This window comes from Gymnoscopelus braueri (assembly GCF_963280865.1).
Source record: "Gymnoscopelus braueri genome assembly, chromosome: 2".
Lineage (NCBI taxonomy): Eukaryota > Metazoa > Chordata > Actinopteri > Myctophiformes > Myctophidae > Gymnoscopelus > Gymnoscopelus braueri.
The window spans coordinates 8,234,681-8,251,788 of NC_137604.1; the positions used below are offsets into that span (position 1 = coordinate 8,234,681).

The following is a 17,108-nucleotide window of genomic DNA, read 5'->3' on the forward strand; positions in this document are numbered from 1 at the left end:
CGGAAAGACACACACACTCTCTCTCATATGCACGGAAAGACACACACACTCTCTCTCATATGCACGGAAAGACACACACACACACTCTCTCATATGCACGGAAAGACACACACACACTCTCTCTCTCATATGCACGGAAAGACACACACTCTCTCATATGCACGGAAAGACACACTCTCTCTCATATGCACGGAAAGACACACACACACTCTCTCATATGCACGGAAAGACACACACACACTCTCTCATATGCACGGAAAGACACACACTCTCTCTCATATGCACGGAAAGACACACACTCTCTCATATGCACGGAAAGACACACACACACTCTCTCATATGCACGGAAAGACACACACACACACTCTCTCATATGCACGGAAAGACACACACACACTCTCTCATATGCACGGAAAGACACACACTCTCTCATATGCACGGAAAGACACACACACACTCTCTCTCATATGCACGGAAAGACACACACTCTCTCTCATATGCACGGAAAGACACACACTCTCTCATATGCACGGAAAGACACACACACTCTCTCTCTCATATGCACGGAAAGACACACACACACACACTCTCTCATATGCACGGAAAGACACACACACTCTCTCTCTCATATGCACGGAAAGACACACACACACACACTCTCTCATATGCACGGAAAGACACACACACACACACACTCTCTCATATGCACGGAAAGACACACACTCTCTCTCATATGCACGGAAAGACACACACACTCTCTCTCTCATATGCACGGAAAGACACACACACTCTCTCTCATATGCACGGAAAGACACACACACACACTCTCTCATATGCACGGAAAGACACACACTCTCTCTCATATGCACGGAAAGACACACACACTCTCTCATATGCACGGAAAGACACACACACTCTCTCTCATATGCACGGAAAGACACACACACACTCTCTCATATGCACGGAAAGACACACACACTCTCTCATATGTACGGAAAGACACACACTCTCTCTCATATGCATGGAAAGACACACACTCTCTCTCATATGCACGGAAAGACACACACACACACACTCTCTCTCATATGCACGGAAAGACACACACTCTCTCTCATATGCACGGAAAGACACACTCACTTAGTGTACAGTATATCGTTACTGTCGGGCAGAAACCTCTTATCTCCGTAATAATAATAATAATAATAATAATTTACCAAAAGAAAAACACAAAAAGTTAGAATTAACTTTTTGTGTTTTTCTTTTGGTAAATTATTGTCCCACTTGATCACACTACAGCGTCGCTCAAAAGTAGCAGATCCACAAGCTCGAAACGCGAATTTGAATCCTGAAAAGTAACAATTTTGGACATATGAGGTTTCCACCCAACAGAGGCGAGATTTACAATACATTGTACTTACTGTACATTTCTATGTACAATAACGCACACTCACACAAGTGTACGCCCGCAGCCACACACACGCATACGTATGCACTCACTCTTACATACACACAAGCACAAACTCACTGGAAATCTACTCAGAAATGTTAACATGTCTTTTACATGCAGTTACAAACAGCTCACAATGGTTTGATAGACTCATGATCTGTTCAATATTTGAGATTAAATGTGTGTGTGTGTGTGTGTGTGTGTCTAGGTGGGAGCCAGACGGAGTTGGAGGAAGGTAGTTCTGAAGGTAAGTCATCTTATTCACTCTACATTACAGTTGAGCTTGTGTGTGTAATGTATAGCGCTGTCACGATTATGAAGTTTTACTTGACGATTAATTGTCGCTCAAATAATTGCGATTAATGACTTCATATCGGGGAAACATTATGAATAAAAATTACATTTCTGTTTGGCTTTTACTAGACTTCGTAAACAAAAGTTGCACAGCGCAGATGTGACCAATAACTTAAATAAGTTATCTTTTATAAGAAAATCATCAATGGTGGAAATGGCCGATCTACAAGCTCTAAACGTATCGCACACGTTTTGAGATGAAAACTGTGTCACACAAATAATTCAACAATAGTATGTATGTATCTATATCTAGTCTAATTGCATGTCTGTCCCAGGGTCCGCCTCAGGGTCCACTCGCACCTCTATCCCAGGGTCCACCTCCAATCCAGCTCCAACCGAAAGCCTCCATCAGACTCAGAAAACCTACAGGACTCTGCCGTTTAGAACCATTGAACTGACCGGTGCTGACTCTACTACCAACTCTGAGGGTAAGACAACCTTAACTGCGGATGTAAATTAGCATCTTTGCTTAATACGGTGTATTTACATTAAATGATATGTGTTGTCCATTAACCCATTTAGACCCGGGTAAGTATCTGTGTCATTTTAAGACTTTTCTTTGGGCTATTCAAAAATAGCAGATCTACAAGCTCGGCATAGTGCGGCACTCAGTGCTTGTAGATCTGCTATTTTTGAAAAAAAGTTCATAGCGCGGTACTCGGTGCCACGCTATGAACTTGTATATCTGCTATTTTTGAATAGCCAAAGAAATTTAAAAATGTATTTCCCGGTCTAAATTGGTTAATAATGCGGTGTCCCATCTAAATAAACAAACTGAGTCCACACCACAACAATAATGACAACGGTTAGTGGTGGGTGAGTGATATCATTGGGATCAGTTTCATAATTTGTTGTGTTTTTGGGCAGCTAAAGAGAACGTGGCTCTGCTCATGAGACGTATTGCTGACCCCAAGACCAACGTGAGGAAGTCGGCACTGCAGGTATTCTCATAAATAAATTATTGTACAGTACATTTCCTTCCTACACAGAATGATTATAGTTTTATTTTTTTTGTGTATTATTTTCAATTTCACTGATCTACAATTTGACTATTTTATATTTTTATGGAGGTACTGGCAAAGACTAGACTTCTCAAAGATTTTAGTATAGTTCACAATACAGTTTCATTTATTTATTTTTTTTGCTTCATTTTTATTTATTTCAGTTAATGTTTTTCTGCTAGTTTTCGTTATGTCGTTTGTTTTCTGCTACACAGAATCTAGCTCAACGTCTTTCACAAGCAGCAACAGGACAGTTTACAAATGTAAAGAGAAGATGAAGAAACAATATTTTGTCTGCATTTTTATGGGAATGTTAGTGATGAACCGTTGCTCATTAACCTATTGTATTTGTTCCGTTTACAGTGCTGCAGGGTAGCCGATAGCTAAGATGTGTGAATCCTCGCCTCTTTTATAGTACTGCTATTGCACATGTAGACCAGCAAAAGTACCGTAGTTAACATGGCATCACCAAATTTTAACCACATTATCCATTTGTTGGCTATTCAAAAATGGCAGATGTACAAGCTCACAGCGCGTCAGTTCGTGCTCTGCTGCAAGCTTGTACATCTGCTATTTTTTTAACCCATTGATACCTGGAACGCTTCTGTGTCACTTTAGATGCCTTTGGCTATTCAAAAATAGCAGATCTACAAGCTCATAGCGCGGCACCGAGTGCCGCGCTACGAGCTTGTAGATCTGCTATTTTTGAAAAATCGTGAAAAAATATTTTCCAGATTTTTATCAAAAAACTGTTAGGATTTAGAAAACATTTTTAAGAATCGCCTCAGGTCTTAATGGGTTAAATATTGGTCTTTGGGGGTCCCTGGCACAAAATGTTTTCAGATGGGGGTCCTTGACATGAAAAAGTTAGAGAACCACTGACTTACACCACCTTTACGACTATGAAAAAAGGACCATTCCTAGTGTACAGTATGTTGTATTAAACGGCTTGTTGCGTGTCGTTCCAGGCTTTCGTAGGTCTGCTGAAACACGGTGTGATCCCGCTGACGTCGGAGCACCTGCGTGAGGTGTCTGACCGCTGCAGAGACCCTGCCGTGTCGGTCAAGAAAAAAGCCCTGCAGTGTCTGGCCGAGCTGATCGCTGTGAGTGTGTCTACCGCAAATACACATCAAATGAATCACTGTAAAGATCGTCTTAAATGTAAAAAAAATTGCAGATGTATAAATTAGGGGTGGGACGATATATCGATATCGCGGTACTTTCTCCCGCGATAAATAATCGATATACTGCCGAGAAATATCTATATTTTCGTTTTGATGCGTTGTTTTTCCGAATCTGTATTTGTGTAATGATGATTTTGAACTGTTTGGTGCTATTTTATGTGTTTATGAATTGAATACAAGGACTATCGTGATATATCGTTGGGGAAATTCCATGCAATATATCGTGATATCGCAATATATCGAATATCGTGATATTATTGTTATCAAGGGCCTAATATCGCCACAGATATCGTATCGTGAGATACCCATATCGTCCCACCCCTAGTATTAATATAGGGTTGTATTTTTATGTCACATATATAGCTAGGTACTTAGACCATGAAGTTAAAAGTTAGCAGCAAAATCACTCACTAAAGGAGAGACTGGTAGCCAGTGAAGTGCAGCTTAAGCGGGTGTTCTGTGCTCAAATCTCCTGGTGATGAGCCGAGCTGCCGCATTTTGAACTAGTTGAAGACGATGTATCAAGCTATGACTGAGACCAGTACAGGGCATTACAGTAATCCAAACGATACTGCACCAGCATTTACAACGTTTTGTTTTGTGTGGAAAGACATTATTTTTTCTCATAGATGCCGCCCACAAGCCACACAATATTCTCAAGATTTTCATTCTAAAATGGCTTTTTTTCAGACGGACAAATCAACTTTATTATCGACCTTTCTCTGTCCCAGTAGCAACACACTCTCACAGGATCTAGTACCAGTAAACGGATTACCAGACGCTGTAGTACAGGGGTGGGCAACTTTGATGATGGAGAGGGCCACTGAGGGCCACATTGCATATACTGTCGGGCAGTCAACTCTTATCTTTTTTGTAAATTTTATTGATGCCGTACAAAAGTAGCAAAAATAGCAGATCTACAAGCTCAAAACGCGTCGCAGTGCGACGCGTTTTGAGCTTGTAGATCTGCTATTTTTTAACTGGAATCCAGATTTTTGTTTTTGCATTTTTTTTCTCCTGAAAAGTAACATTTTTATTTAATTTCAAATGCATTTAGTTATACTTATGTTAACTTTATGAACTTGAATACATTGGACATAAAAAAGACAATAGAATTTTTAAACTCGTTATTAAGCTACCGTACTAATATAGACTGAAGTAATTAAAGCGGGTCATGTTTGCATGTTTGGAATTGTAACAGCTGAAATCAATAATATGTCAGCATTCAGATATTGACCTAAGGGCCGCATTAAGTGAAGGTGGGGGCCGCATGTATGAAGTAGGTTTCCGCCCGACAGAGACCATGTCATCTGGATATATTGGGCAGTCCCATCCCTCAGTGAGTGACCGTAGTGTTCTTGTCGTGGCGTTCCCTCAGTGAGTGACCGTAGTGTTCTTGTCGTGGCGTTCCCTCAGTGAGTGACCGTAGTGTTCTTGTCGTGGTGTTCCCTCAGTGAGTGACCTTAGTGTTCTTGTCGTGGCGTTCCCTCAGTGAGTGACCGTAGTGTTCTTGTCGTGGTGTTCCCTCAGTGAGTGACCGTAGTGTTCTTGTCGTGGTGTTCCCCCAGTGAGTGACCGTAGTGTTCTTGTCGTGGCGTTCCCTCCAGTGAGTGACCGTAGTGTTCTTGTCGTGGTGTTCCCTCAGTGAGTGACCGTAGTGTTCTTGTCGTGGCGTTCCCTCAGTGAGTGACCGTAGTGTTCTTGTCGTGGTGTTCCCTCAGTGAGTGACCGTAGTGTTCTTGTCGTGGCGTTCCCTCTAGTGAGTGACCGTAGTGTTCTTGTCGTGGTGTTCCCTCAGTGAGTGACCGTAGTGTTCTTGTCGTGGTGTCCCCTCAGTGAGTGACCGTAGTGTTCTTGTCGTGGCGTTCCCTCAGTGAGTGACCGTAGTGTTCTTGTCGTGGTGTTCCCTCCAGTGAGTGACCGTAGTGTTCTTGTCGTGGCGTTCCCTCCAGTGAGTGACCGTAGTGTTCTTGTCGTGGTGTTCCCTCCAGTGAGTGACCGTAGTGTTCTTGTCGTGGTGTTCCCTCCAGTGAGTGACCGTAGTGTTCTTGTCGTGGCGTTCCCTCCAGTGAGTGACCGTAGTGTTCTTGTCGTGGCGTTCCCTCCAGTGAGTGACCGTAGTGTTATTGTCGTGGCGTTCCCTCAGTGAGTGACCGTAGTGTTCTTGTCGTGGCGTTCCCTCCAGTGAGTGACCGTAGTGTTCTTGTCGTGGCGTTCCCTCAGTGAGTGACCGTAATGTTCTTGTCGTGATGTTCCCTCAGTGAGTGACCGTAGTGTTCTTGTCGTGGTGTTCCCTCCAGTGAGTGACCGTAGTGTTCTTGTCGTGGTGTTCCCTCAGTGAGTGACCGTAGTGTTCTTGTCGTGGTGTTCCCTCCAGTGAGTGACCGTAGTGTTCTTGTCGTGGCGTTCCCTCAGTGAGTGACCGTAGTGTTCTTGTCGTGGCGTTCCCTCAGTGAGTGACCGTAGTGTTCTTGTCGTAGTGTTCCCTCAGTGAGTGACCGTAGTGTTCTTGTCGTGGTGTTCCCTCAGTGAGTGACCGTAGTGTTCTTGTCGTGGCGTTCCCTCCAGTGAGTGACCGTAGTGTTCTTGTCGTGGTGTTCCCTCCAGTGAGTGACCGTAGTGTTCTTGTCGTGGTGTTCCCTCCAGTGAGTGACCGTAGTGTTCTTGTCGTGGCGTTCCCTCAGTGAGTGACCGTAGTGTTCTTGTTGTGGCGTTCCCTCCAGTGAGTGACCGTAGTGTTCTTGTCGTGGTGTTCCCTCCAGTGAGTGACCGTAGTGTTCTTGTCGTGGTGTTCCCTCCAGTGAGTGACCGTAGTGTTCTTGTCGTGGCGTTCCCTCCAGTGAGTGACCGTAGTGTTCTTCTCGTGGCGTTCCCTCAGTGAGTGACCGTAGTGTTCTTGTCGTGGTGTTCCCTCAGTGAGTGACCGTAGTGTTGTTGTCGTGCTGTTCCCTCAGTGAGTGACCGTAGTGTTCTTGTCGTGGTGTTCCCGCCAGTGAGTGACCGTAGTGTTCTTGTCGTGGCGTTCCCTCCAGTGAGTGACCGTAGTGTTCTTGTCGTGGCGTTCCCTCAGTGAGTGACCGTAGTGTTCTTGTCGTGGTGTTCCCTCAGTGAGTGACCGTAGTGTTCTTGTCGTGGTGTTCCCTCAGTGAGTGACCGTAGTGTTCTTGTCGTGGCGTTCCCTCAGTGAGTGACCGTAGTGTTCTTGTCGTGGCGTTTCCTCAATGAGTGACCGTAGTGTTCTTGTCGTGGCGTTCCCTCAGTGAGTGACCGTAGTGTTCTTGTCGTGGCGTTCCCTCAGTGAGTGACCGTAGTGTTCTTGTCGTGGCGTTCCCTCAGTGAGTGACCGTAGTGTTCTTGTCGTGGTGTTCCCTCAGTGAGTGACCGTAGTGTTCTTGTCGTGGCGTTCCCTCAGTGAGTGACCGTAGTGTTCTTGTCGTGGTGTTCCCTCCAGTGAGTGACCGTAGTGTTCTTGTCGTGGTGTTCCCTCAGTGAGTGACCGTAGTGTTCTTGTCGTGGCGTTCCCTCAGTGAGTGACCGTAGTGTTCTTGTCGTGGCGTTCCCTCAGTGAGTGACCGTAGTGTTCTTGTCGTGGCGTTCCCTCAGTGAGTGACCGTAGTGTTCTTGTCGTGGTGTTCCCTCCAGTGAGTGACCGTAGTGTTCTTGTCGTGGTGTTCCCTCAGTGAGTGACCGTAGTGTTCTTGTCGTGGTGTTCCCTCAGTGAGTGACCGTAGTGTTCTTGTCGTGGTGTTCCCTCAGTGAGTGACCGTAGTGTTCTTGTCGTGGTGTTCCCTCAGTGAGTGACCGTAGTGTTCTTGTCGTGGCGTTCCCTCAGTGAGTGACCGTAGTGTTCTTGTCGTGGTGTTCCCTCAGTGAGTGACCGTAGTGTTCTTGTCGTGGCGTTCCCTCAGTGAGTGACCGTAGTGTTCTTGTCGTGGCGTTCCCTCAGTGAGTGACCGTAGCGTTATTGTCGTGGCGTTCCCTCGTGAGTGACCGTAGTGTTCTTGTCGTGGTGTTCCCTCCAGTGAGTGACCGTAGTGTTCTTGTGGTGGCGTTCCCTCCAGTGAGTGACCGTAGTGTTCTTGTCGTGGTGTTCCCTCAGTTCAGTGAGTGACCGTAGTGTTCTTGTCGTGGCGTTCCCTCCAGTGAGTGACCGTAGTGTTCTTGTCGTGGTGTTCCCTCAGTGAGTGACCGTAGTGTTCTTGTCGTGGCGTTCCCTCCAGTGAGTGACCGTAGTGTTCTTGTCGTGGTGTTCCCTCCAGTGAGTGACCGTAGTGTTCTTGTCGTGGTGTTCCCTCAGTGAGTGACCGTAGTGTTCTTGTCGTGGCGTTCCCTCAGTGAGTGACCGTAGTGTTCTTGTCGTGATGTTCCCTCAGTGAGTGACCGTAGTGTTCTTGTCGTGGCGTTCCCTCAGTGAGTGACCGTAGTGTTCTTGTCGTGGCGTTCCCTCAGTGAGTGACCGTAGCGTTATTGTCGTGGCGTTCCCTCGTGAGTGACCGTAGTGTTCTTGTCGTGGTGTTCCCTCCAGTGAGTGACCGTAGTGTTCTTGTGGTGGCGTTCCCTCCAGTGAGTGACCGTAGTGTTCTTGTCGTGGTGTTCCCTCCAGTGAGTGACCGTAGTGTTCTTGTGGTGGCGTTCCCTCCAGTGAGTGACCGTAGTGTTCTTGTCGTGGTGTTCCCTCAGTTCAGTGAGTGACCGTAGTGTTCTTGTCGTGGCGTTCCCTCCAGTGAGTGACCGTAGTGTTCTTGTCGTGGTGTTCCCTCAGTGAGTGACCGTAGTGTTCTTGTCGTGGCGTTCCCTCCAGTGAGTGACCGTAGTGTTCTTGTCGTGGTGTTCCCTCCAGTGAGTGACCGTAGTGTTCTTGTCGTGGTGTTCCCTCCAGTGAGTGACCGTAGTGTTCTTGTCCTGGTGTTCCCTCAGTGAGTGACCGTAGTGTTCTTGTCGTGGCGTTCCCTCAGTGAGTGACCGTAGTGTTCTTGTCGTGGCGTTCCCTCCAGTGAGTGACCGTAGTGTTCTTGTCGTGGCGTTCCCTCAGTGAGTGACCGTAGTGTTCTTGTCGTGGTGTTCCCTCCAGTGAGTGACCGTAGTGTTCTTGTCGTGGTGTTCCCTCCAGTGAGTGACCGTAGTGTTCTTGTCGTGGTGTTCCCTCAGTGAGTGACCGTAGTGTTGTTGTCGTGGTGTTCCCTCCAGTGAGTGACCGTAGTGTTCTTGTCGTGGTGTTCCCTCCAGTGAGTGACCGTAGTGTTCTTGTCGTGGCGTTCCCTCAGTGAGTGACCGTAGTGTTCTTGTCGTGGCGTTCCCTCAGTGAGTGACCGTAGTGTTCTTGTCGTGGCGTTCCCTCAGTGAGTGACCGTAGTGTTCTTGTCGTGGTGTTCCCTCAGTGAGTGACCGTAGTGTTCTTGTCGTGGTGTTCCCTCAGTGAGTGACCGTAGTGTTCTTGTCGTGGTGTTCCCTCCAGTGAGTGACCGTAGTGTTCTTGTCGTGGTGTTCCCTCAGTGAGTGACCGTAGTGTTCTTGTCGTGGTGTTCCCTCAGTGAGTGACCGTAGTGTTCTTGTCGTGGCGTTCCCTCCAGTGAGTGACCGTAGTGTTCTTGTCGTGGTGTTCCCTCAGTGAGTGACCGTAGTGTTCTTGTCGTGGCGTTCCCTCCAGTGAGTGACCGTAGTGTTCTTGTCGTGGCGTTCCCTCCAGTGAGTGACCGTAGTGTTCTTGTCGTGGTGTTCCCTCAGTGAGTGACCGTAGTGTTCTTGTCGTGGCGTTCCCTCAGTGAGTGACCGTAGTGTTCTTGTTGTGGTGTTCCCTCCAGTGAGTGACCGTAGTGTTCTTGTCGTGGCGTTCCCTCCAGTGAGTGACCGTATTGTTCTTGTCGTGGTGTTCCCTCAGTGAGTGACCGTAGTGTTCTTGTGGTGGTGTTCCCTCAGTGAGTGACCGTAGTGTTGTCGTGGTGTTCCCTCCAGTGAGTGACCGTAGTGTTCTTGTCGTGGTGTTCCCTCAGTGAGTGACCGTAGTGTTCTTGTCGTGGTGTTCCCTCAGTGAGTGACCGTAGTGTTCTTGTCGTGGTGTTCCCTCAGTGAGTGACCGTAGTGTTCTTGTCGTGGCGTTCCCTCAGTGAGTGACCGTAGTGTTCTTGTCGTGGCGTTCCCTCAGTGAGTGACCGTAGTGTTCTTGTCGTGGTGTTCCCTCAGTGAGTGACCGTAGTGTTCTTGTCGTGGTGTTCCCTCAGTGAGTGACCGTAGTGTTCTTGTCGTGGTGTTCCCTCAGTGAGTGACCGTAGTGTTCTTGTCGTGGTGTTCCCTCAGGGCCAGCCGCACAGTAAGCTGGTCCAGACGGCAGCTCTGAGGGGGATCATCCCGGCCGTCATGGACGCCGAGAGCTCCGTCCAGGAGAGGGCTCTGGAGCACCTGGACGAGCTGATCCTCAGCCAGGTGAAGCAGTACCAGCCCGGCGCCCACCTGGACTCCGCCCAGACGCTCACCTGGGACCTGCTGGGCCTGCTCTGCACCGAGTGTCGGGACCTCAGGTTAGATCTGCACCCTGCGTGGTCCTGTGACAGGATCTTCATTCTAACCCACTAAGACCTGAGAAGATTCTAGAAATGTCTTCTAAATCCTAAAAAAAAAACCAATTTTTTTTTTTCTCGATTTTTCAAAAATAGCAGATATACAAGCTCATAGCGCGGCACTCGGTGCCGCGCTATGAGCTTGTATATCTGCTATTTTTGAATAGTCTAAAGAAATCTAAAGTGACACAGATGCGTTCCAGGTATCAATAAATGGGGAGTCGGAACATATCAAATATCAAATAACACAATAACATTAGGGGTGCACCAGTTCATCGGTTCATTCCATTGAATTACTTAATTGTTTATAAAAAATAATCTATTGTCATAAAACAATCGATTTTGGGCATGTCAGTAAAAAAATTGCTGACCTACAAGCTCACAACGTGTCGCATTGTGGTGGGTTGTGAGCTTGTACATTGGCTATTTTTATTTTATAATTTTTGAGTAGGGCTTAAGTTGTTAAATACAAGTTAAAGTTCATGTGTATTTTATTTACTCGTTTGCCTTTTCATTATATAGTATTTAAATCAAGTTGAATGTTCTTTAAATCAAGTTGAATGTTCTTTGACGCTTAACATATTTTTATAACTGTCAAAACGTTATCTGTATTTTCTTTTCGTTTGTTTGCTCTCAAAATGGAAACGTAACTCAAATCTAAATTGATTTCAAGATAAGAGAAGAACATAAAGGGAAGATTACCGCTATACACGAATCCACGGAGCGCTGCCCTGTAGGTGGCGCCGCCAACGCTGAAGGTGTCAGTCTGCTGCGGTTCTGTCCGTCTGTTGACGTTAGCGGAGCAGCCATAAACTAGCCTACTGGCACCTGACGTAGGTGGTTCGTCCCCATTTTCTGTAGTGTGTGTGTGTGTGTGTGTGTGTGGTTAGTAAAAAGTGACTCCAGCTGACTGACACCGCAGCAATGGCCACCTCCGGGCCAGCTCTCCGTGGATTCGTGTATAGCAGTGATTCTCCATTTTAACTTACGGACCCCCATCTTGATGATGCATTGGGCCAACGACCCCCATTTTGATCTATGGCACCTCCAATCTACACTAGTGTTATATTAACTCTGAGTGTGTACAAAATAGAACCAAATGGACCCGTCGGGGTCCACAGAGTTACAAACGCATAAGGGGTCCATTTGGTTCCATTTGTACGTCCTTGGAGTTAGACAGACAGACGGACACATAAGGGTCCATTTTGGTTCCTATCAATCATTTGGCTGGGGGACCCCCTGGAACCCTCTCAAGGACGCCTGGGGGTCCTCACTTTGAGAGCCACTGGTCTAGGACTCTCTTTGGGTCGGATCCCACAAATCTGGCTTCAGTCGGGCTCTATTACCAACGTGTGTGTGCAGTGGTGGAAAAAGTACTCAAATGTTTTACTTAAGTAAAAGTATCAATACTGCACTGTAGAAGTACTCTGTTACAAGTAAAAGTCCAGAATTCTAAATTTACTTGAGTAAAAGTACAGAAGTATTGGAATCAAAATGTACTTAAAGTACCAAAAGTAAAAGTACAAAAATGTTTGAAAATAGCCGATCTACAAGCTCACAACGCGTCGCAAAGCGACGCGTTGTGAGCTTGTAGATCTGCTATTTTCAAATAGCCTATGTATAAAATAGGGCTAAAGTGGTTAATGTATGTTTCGTAATATCATAATTTATATCTGAAAAGTAACTAGTAACTAAAGTTTTCAAGTAATTGTTGTGGAGTAAAAGTACAATATTTGCCTCTGAGATGTAGTGGAGTAGAAGTAAAAGTATTGGAAATTGGAAATACTCAAGTAAAGTACAAATACCTCAAAATTGTACTTAAGTACAGTACTTGAGTAAATGTACTTAGTTACTTTCCACCACTGTGTGTGTGTGTGTGTGTTCAGACGTTATTTCAGCCGGGCGTTCAGCGTGTGGTCCAAGCAGAACAAGTTCCCTCCTGCCTTCATGAAGAAGCTGCTGTCTCACACCGAGGCGGAGCACTCTGCGGGAGCCTGGCTGCTGCTGGCCCAGGTGGCCGCGTCCTCCCACGGCCACGTTTCCTACGGACAGATCCTCGACTGCTGGGACCGCCTGATCAGGTCAGCCCCCCCCCCCCCCCCCCCCACACACACATGAATACAGAGGTTTGTATTACTATACTTGGAAGGACATCGACAAAAAAAAATTATGTTATTTTTTTAACCGTAAGCCTGGGGTTAGGGTTAAGCCGAAAAATTGCAGATCTACAAGCTGTCAGCTTTTTTTTTTCTGTGCACGACACCAGCGCGCAACTAAGTATAAATCAGGCATAACTCCATCTCTAATCCCTAAACCCACATATTTGTTCTAGCATAAAACACTACCGTATTTTCCGCACTATAAGGCGCACCGTCAGTGCGCCTTATAGTGCGGATGCGCCTTATAATCCGATGCGCCTTATATATGTATCAATATTGGTTCCCTTGGTTTCCGCACTATAAGCCGCACCGTCAGTGCGCCTTATAGTGCGGATGCGCCTTATAATGCGGTGCGCCCTATATATGAAAATAATACATTTATTGAAGGTGCGCCTTATACTCAGATGCGCCTTATAGTGCGGAAAATACGGTATTTTGTCCTGTGAGGACCAGGAAAATTGTCCTCACAACGTCTATTCCTCATATTCTACTATACAGTATCATTAGTTAATCAAATGATCTACTTATTTGCTCATTGAAAATCCTGGTTATCTAAACAGGTGCACATAACAATGTCACAATGTTGTTTGTTTTGCCAGTTCAAAGGATTTCAACGTGACGACTTGCGGTCACATCCTGTCTGTCTTGGGAGACATCGCTGGCAGCCTCAATGAAGACACCAAGTATAGGGTGGTAGGTGAGTGTCCCGCTTCAATGACCTCTGACGGATGCCCACGGTCAAATGACTTCTGTGCATTGACCCACAGCAGTGGCTTTGCTCAGAGTGTGAGCGCATGGGGCTGCAATTATATGACTGACGCTGAATTCTCACAGTGGACTTGTCACTGCTGCTTTCCCCACTGCGATGGGGGTGGGGGAGTCGGTAAAAAGCAAGGGCGTCAAAGTTGAGAAATGTTCAGTTTTTGATGTGTGCAATACTGCATGTATGATTGAATCTGTGGTTCAGAAAAATCTATATAATTTTGTCCATTATGATTTTTTTTATAAATGCATAGGAATTGTTAAAGGAAACCGTTAACACATTTACCGCCAGAGGTTAATCTCATAATGTACTCACCAGTGCCAACGTTTTATTGTTGTTTTTTGTTTTTTTCACGTCGCCATAGACATCGTTAAAATCCTTAAGATTGAGCTGTGCACTGTTTGTAAACATCGCGGACATCTCCCTGTGTCTACCAGTCCAAACCACGTGTCAAACGGGCCATCCATTGTTGAGTTAGAACGGTTTATGTTAAACAGTGATCAGCGAGGAGAAAAACTACAATCGAAGAAAATGGCGTTTCAGTGTAGACTTTAGAATGGGAGCCGGCGTGATCGTCAAAACCGGATCCCAAATAATTCCGTTTCCGGTGGTGTTACAATGAAATGTGCCGTACCGGAAAATTGAAAAAAAAAAGATTTTTCGAAAAAAAGGAAAAAGCACCACAGCCCGTAGGCTACGGGATCGGCGGTTAAGCGTTGGATTTAACGGCCCGTAGAACTACGGGCCCGGCGGTCAATGTGTTAAGAGGGCATTGTTAAGGAACGGGAATCATTAAAATCCTAAAGGATAAACCCTTACACCATAGAAACGTACTGCTGTAATGAAGTAGTGAATATTGATAACATGGTTTTAAACTACTGTAGCGGTAGAAACCAGCGGAGTTCTCACTGAACCTCGCTCATAACCGGGGGGGGGCACTGGTCGCTTCACATGACACCACGGCATTCCGGCAGGTTGTTTTTGGCAAGATCGCATGCACGGATGTGCACGCTAGAACGCGTTCCCCGCAAATTCATGAGCCAAATGACAGGTTGTGCCAATGCATCCTCACATACTGTACACTTTATATAAGCAACACAGCGTTTTGGCTACAGTACTGCTGCTGCCAGTATGTCTGCACGCAACAAGAATGCCTCAGCCACCGTCAAAGAAGAGAAGGGTAGTTCAAAGCAAACCTTTTAGTTATGCTAGTGCTATATGCGCAAAGCGTCATTGTAATGGTGTTCCGCCAGTAAAAGAAAAACAACCGTAACACCCCTGCTCATAGACATAGCCCATTTTGTTGCATTTCAACAATGTTCAAACTATGGATGTTCACTCACAGTTCCTGGCTGTTAATGCTCCGTCTTATCATTTTGTCTAATCGTTGTGTCTCTGTCTGTCCAGAGGACATCATGTCCTGGTTGAAGGCTTTTGACAAGCCTTTAGAGGTGATCTCAGCCAGCCTGGAGACTCTGTTCCACCTGGGTCGTTGTGAGGTCGTCAAAGACACGCAGGTTGGTACAGGTCCTGACCTAATGGGTTGAGAAACGCTGGCCTAGAGCCAAGGGTTCCCAAACTTTTCAGGCCGCGACCCCCCCCCCCCCCCCCCCCCCCAACAATCATATTTGAACTGGGACAAGCACTTGGAATTGTTGGCATTACATTTAGTTTGACTCGGTTCCACAGATAAATATTGTGAAAATAGACGAATAGGGGCAACAGTTAATGAAACTAATAGAATTATTTTTTATTGTTTGGCTATTTTCACAATGTTTGCCTCTTTCTTACGTACTATTTGCCAATGAGTATAAAAAAAAAGGCTTAAAAGTAATTAAATTGTCAGTTTATAAATGTGCAGATACCCCGTATACACTTATACTGTATGTTGGTTTTTTTCACTGTTGTGTGAGAAAACAATGTTGCACATTAAGCACATCATCTGGGGACCCCCCCAAAATAATTGGTGGACCCCCAGTTTGGGAACCACTGGCCTTAGAGGTCCCCTGTTGTACGTTGACAGGGGGAGGTTGTCTCTTTAATGTGAAACACTTTGCTGTTGCTGTTACAAATACACGTTGCCTTGTTGAATTTCTCCTGGTTTAACATCATGAACCCAACCATCCCTATTCTGGTATTATGTGTGTAATGGCAGAAACCTTATCTCCATATTTTAACTTTTTGTGTTTTTTCCCCCCTAAAAATGCCCTACTTGATCACACTACAGTGTCACACAAAAGCATCAAAATTAGCAGATCCACATGCTTGTTTTGAGCTTGTAGATCTGCTACTTTTGCTATTTTTAGATGAGTAGTTCACCCAAAAATGACTTATTATCTTACACACCCCCCATGAAGCATTGAATTCATGGAGATCTTTTTAGTATTTGTCTCATTCCTAAGCCAAATAATTTGATTACTGGTGGAAAAGATGCTAATGTATCCGGTAGGAGACTCAAAGGAGACTCTTTGAGTCTCCTAGCGGAAATACACCCGGTCATGAAATGATTGGCTCAGGAATGTGTCAAAAAATCTCCATGAATTCCAAGGCTTCGTCGGGTGTGTAATTGATAGAAAATAACATATTTTTTTGGGGTGATATATTCCTTTTAATCTGAATCCTGAAAAGTAACAGTTTGGGACATATGAGGTTTCCACCCGACAGACTATTTACCGTATTTTCCGCACTATAAGGCGCACTGTCAGTGCACCTTATAGTGCGGATGCGCCTTATAATCCGATGCGCCTTATATATGTATCAATATTGGTTCCCTTGGTTTCCGCACTATAAGCCGCACCGTCAGTGCGCCTTAATAATAATAATGCGGTGCGCCCTATATATGAAAATAATACATTTATTGAAGGTGCGCCTTATACTCAGATGCGCCTTATAGTGCGGAAAATACGGTATATAGGGTTAAAATGTTGGCTGTCATCCCCAGGCCTTCCTGAACCAGCACTGTGGAGAACTGGTGTCACTGAGTGAAGCTTATTTATCCAGCATCATCCTGAGTGAGAATGGAACCGACAACCTCAACGAGGACCTGATGGTAAGAGACCCACTGGAACTCATCAACAGGGGCAACAGTTAATCATACCAATAGATTATTTAAAAAAATCGCTAATTGATTTTAATTTAAAAAAATCATTTTTGTGGTAAGAATATTTAAATATAACAGGAACAATATTACTAAAACATCATCATTTTACATAATTATGTTAATTGTTGAGGAAACGGCACTAGTGTGTGGGGGGGGGGGCTCCTTCAACACTGTTTGACAAGACAAACTTTAGGACTTGGCCATACAAAATGTATCGTAAGGATTTTATTTAAGCTTTAAAGGTTTAATGACATTCACGTTTACACCACATTCAAAGTCTTTGTCCTGGTCCTTCAAAAGTGTACAAAAAGTTTAAAGTGAAAATCCCATTCCAGTGATCCATGGCAGGTGTTTTTCTCTCACATTTCTAAAGCCTTTTCAACTGCAATGAAAAAAGAAATCTTTGCCTGCGGGTGTCGCTGGTGAGGGATTTTGCCTGTCAATCATCGCCTCTGCTCCGCCCCCCCCAAAGGAAAGGAAAGGATAGGGGAGGGGAGGGGCGAGGAGGAGAGTGGGCGGGATTAATCGACTGTGACCTCACTGTCG

General features: G+C 45.5%; 1 protein-coding gene across 1 annotated transcript in view; it reads left to right on the plus strand.

Annotated features, from left to right (window-relative positions):
• ncapd3 (non-SMC condensin II complex, subunit D3) overlaps positions 1 to 17,108 on the plus strand; it is a 47,483-nt gene that overhangs the window by 13,130 nt on the left and 17,245 nt on the right. Inside the window, exons 12-20 of the mRNA XM_080451466.1 lie at positions 1,656 to 1,694; positions 2,077 to 2,229; positions 2,669 to 2,742; positions 3,771 to 3,905; positions 10,281 to 10,501; positions 12,427 to 12,621; positions 13,299 to 13,396; positions 14,870 to 14,979; positions 16,404 to 16,511. Coding sequence (XP_080307592.1) covers positions 1,656 to 1,694; positions 2,077 to 2,229; positions 2,669 to 2,742; positions 3,771 to 3,905; positions 10,281 to 10,501; positions 12,427 to 12,621; positions 13,299 to 13,396; positions 14,870 to 14,979; positions 16,404 to 16,511 — 1,133 coding nt within the window. The remainder of the gene's footprint in view (positions 1 to 1,655; positions 1,695 to 2,076; positions 2,230 to 2,668; positions 2,743 to 3,770; positions 3,906 to 10,280; positions 10,502 to 12,426; positions 12,622 to 13,298; positions 13,397 to 14,869; positions 14,980 to 16,403; positions 16,512 to 17,108) is intronic.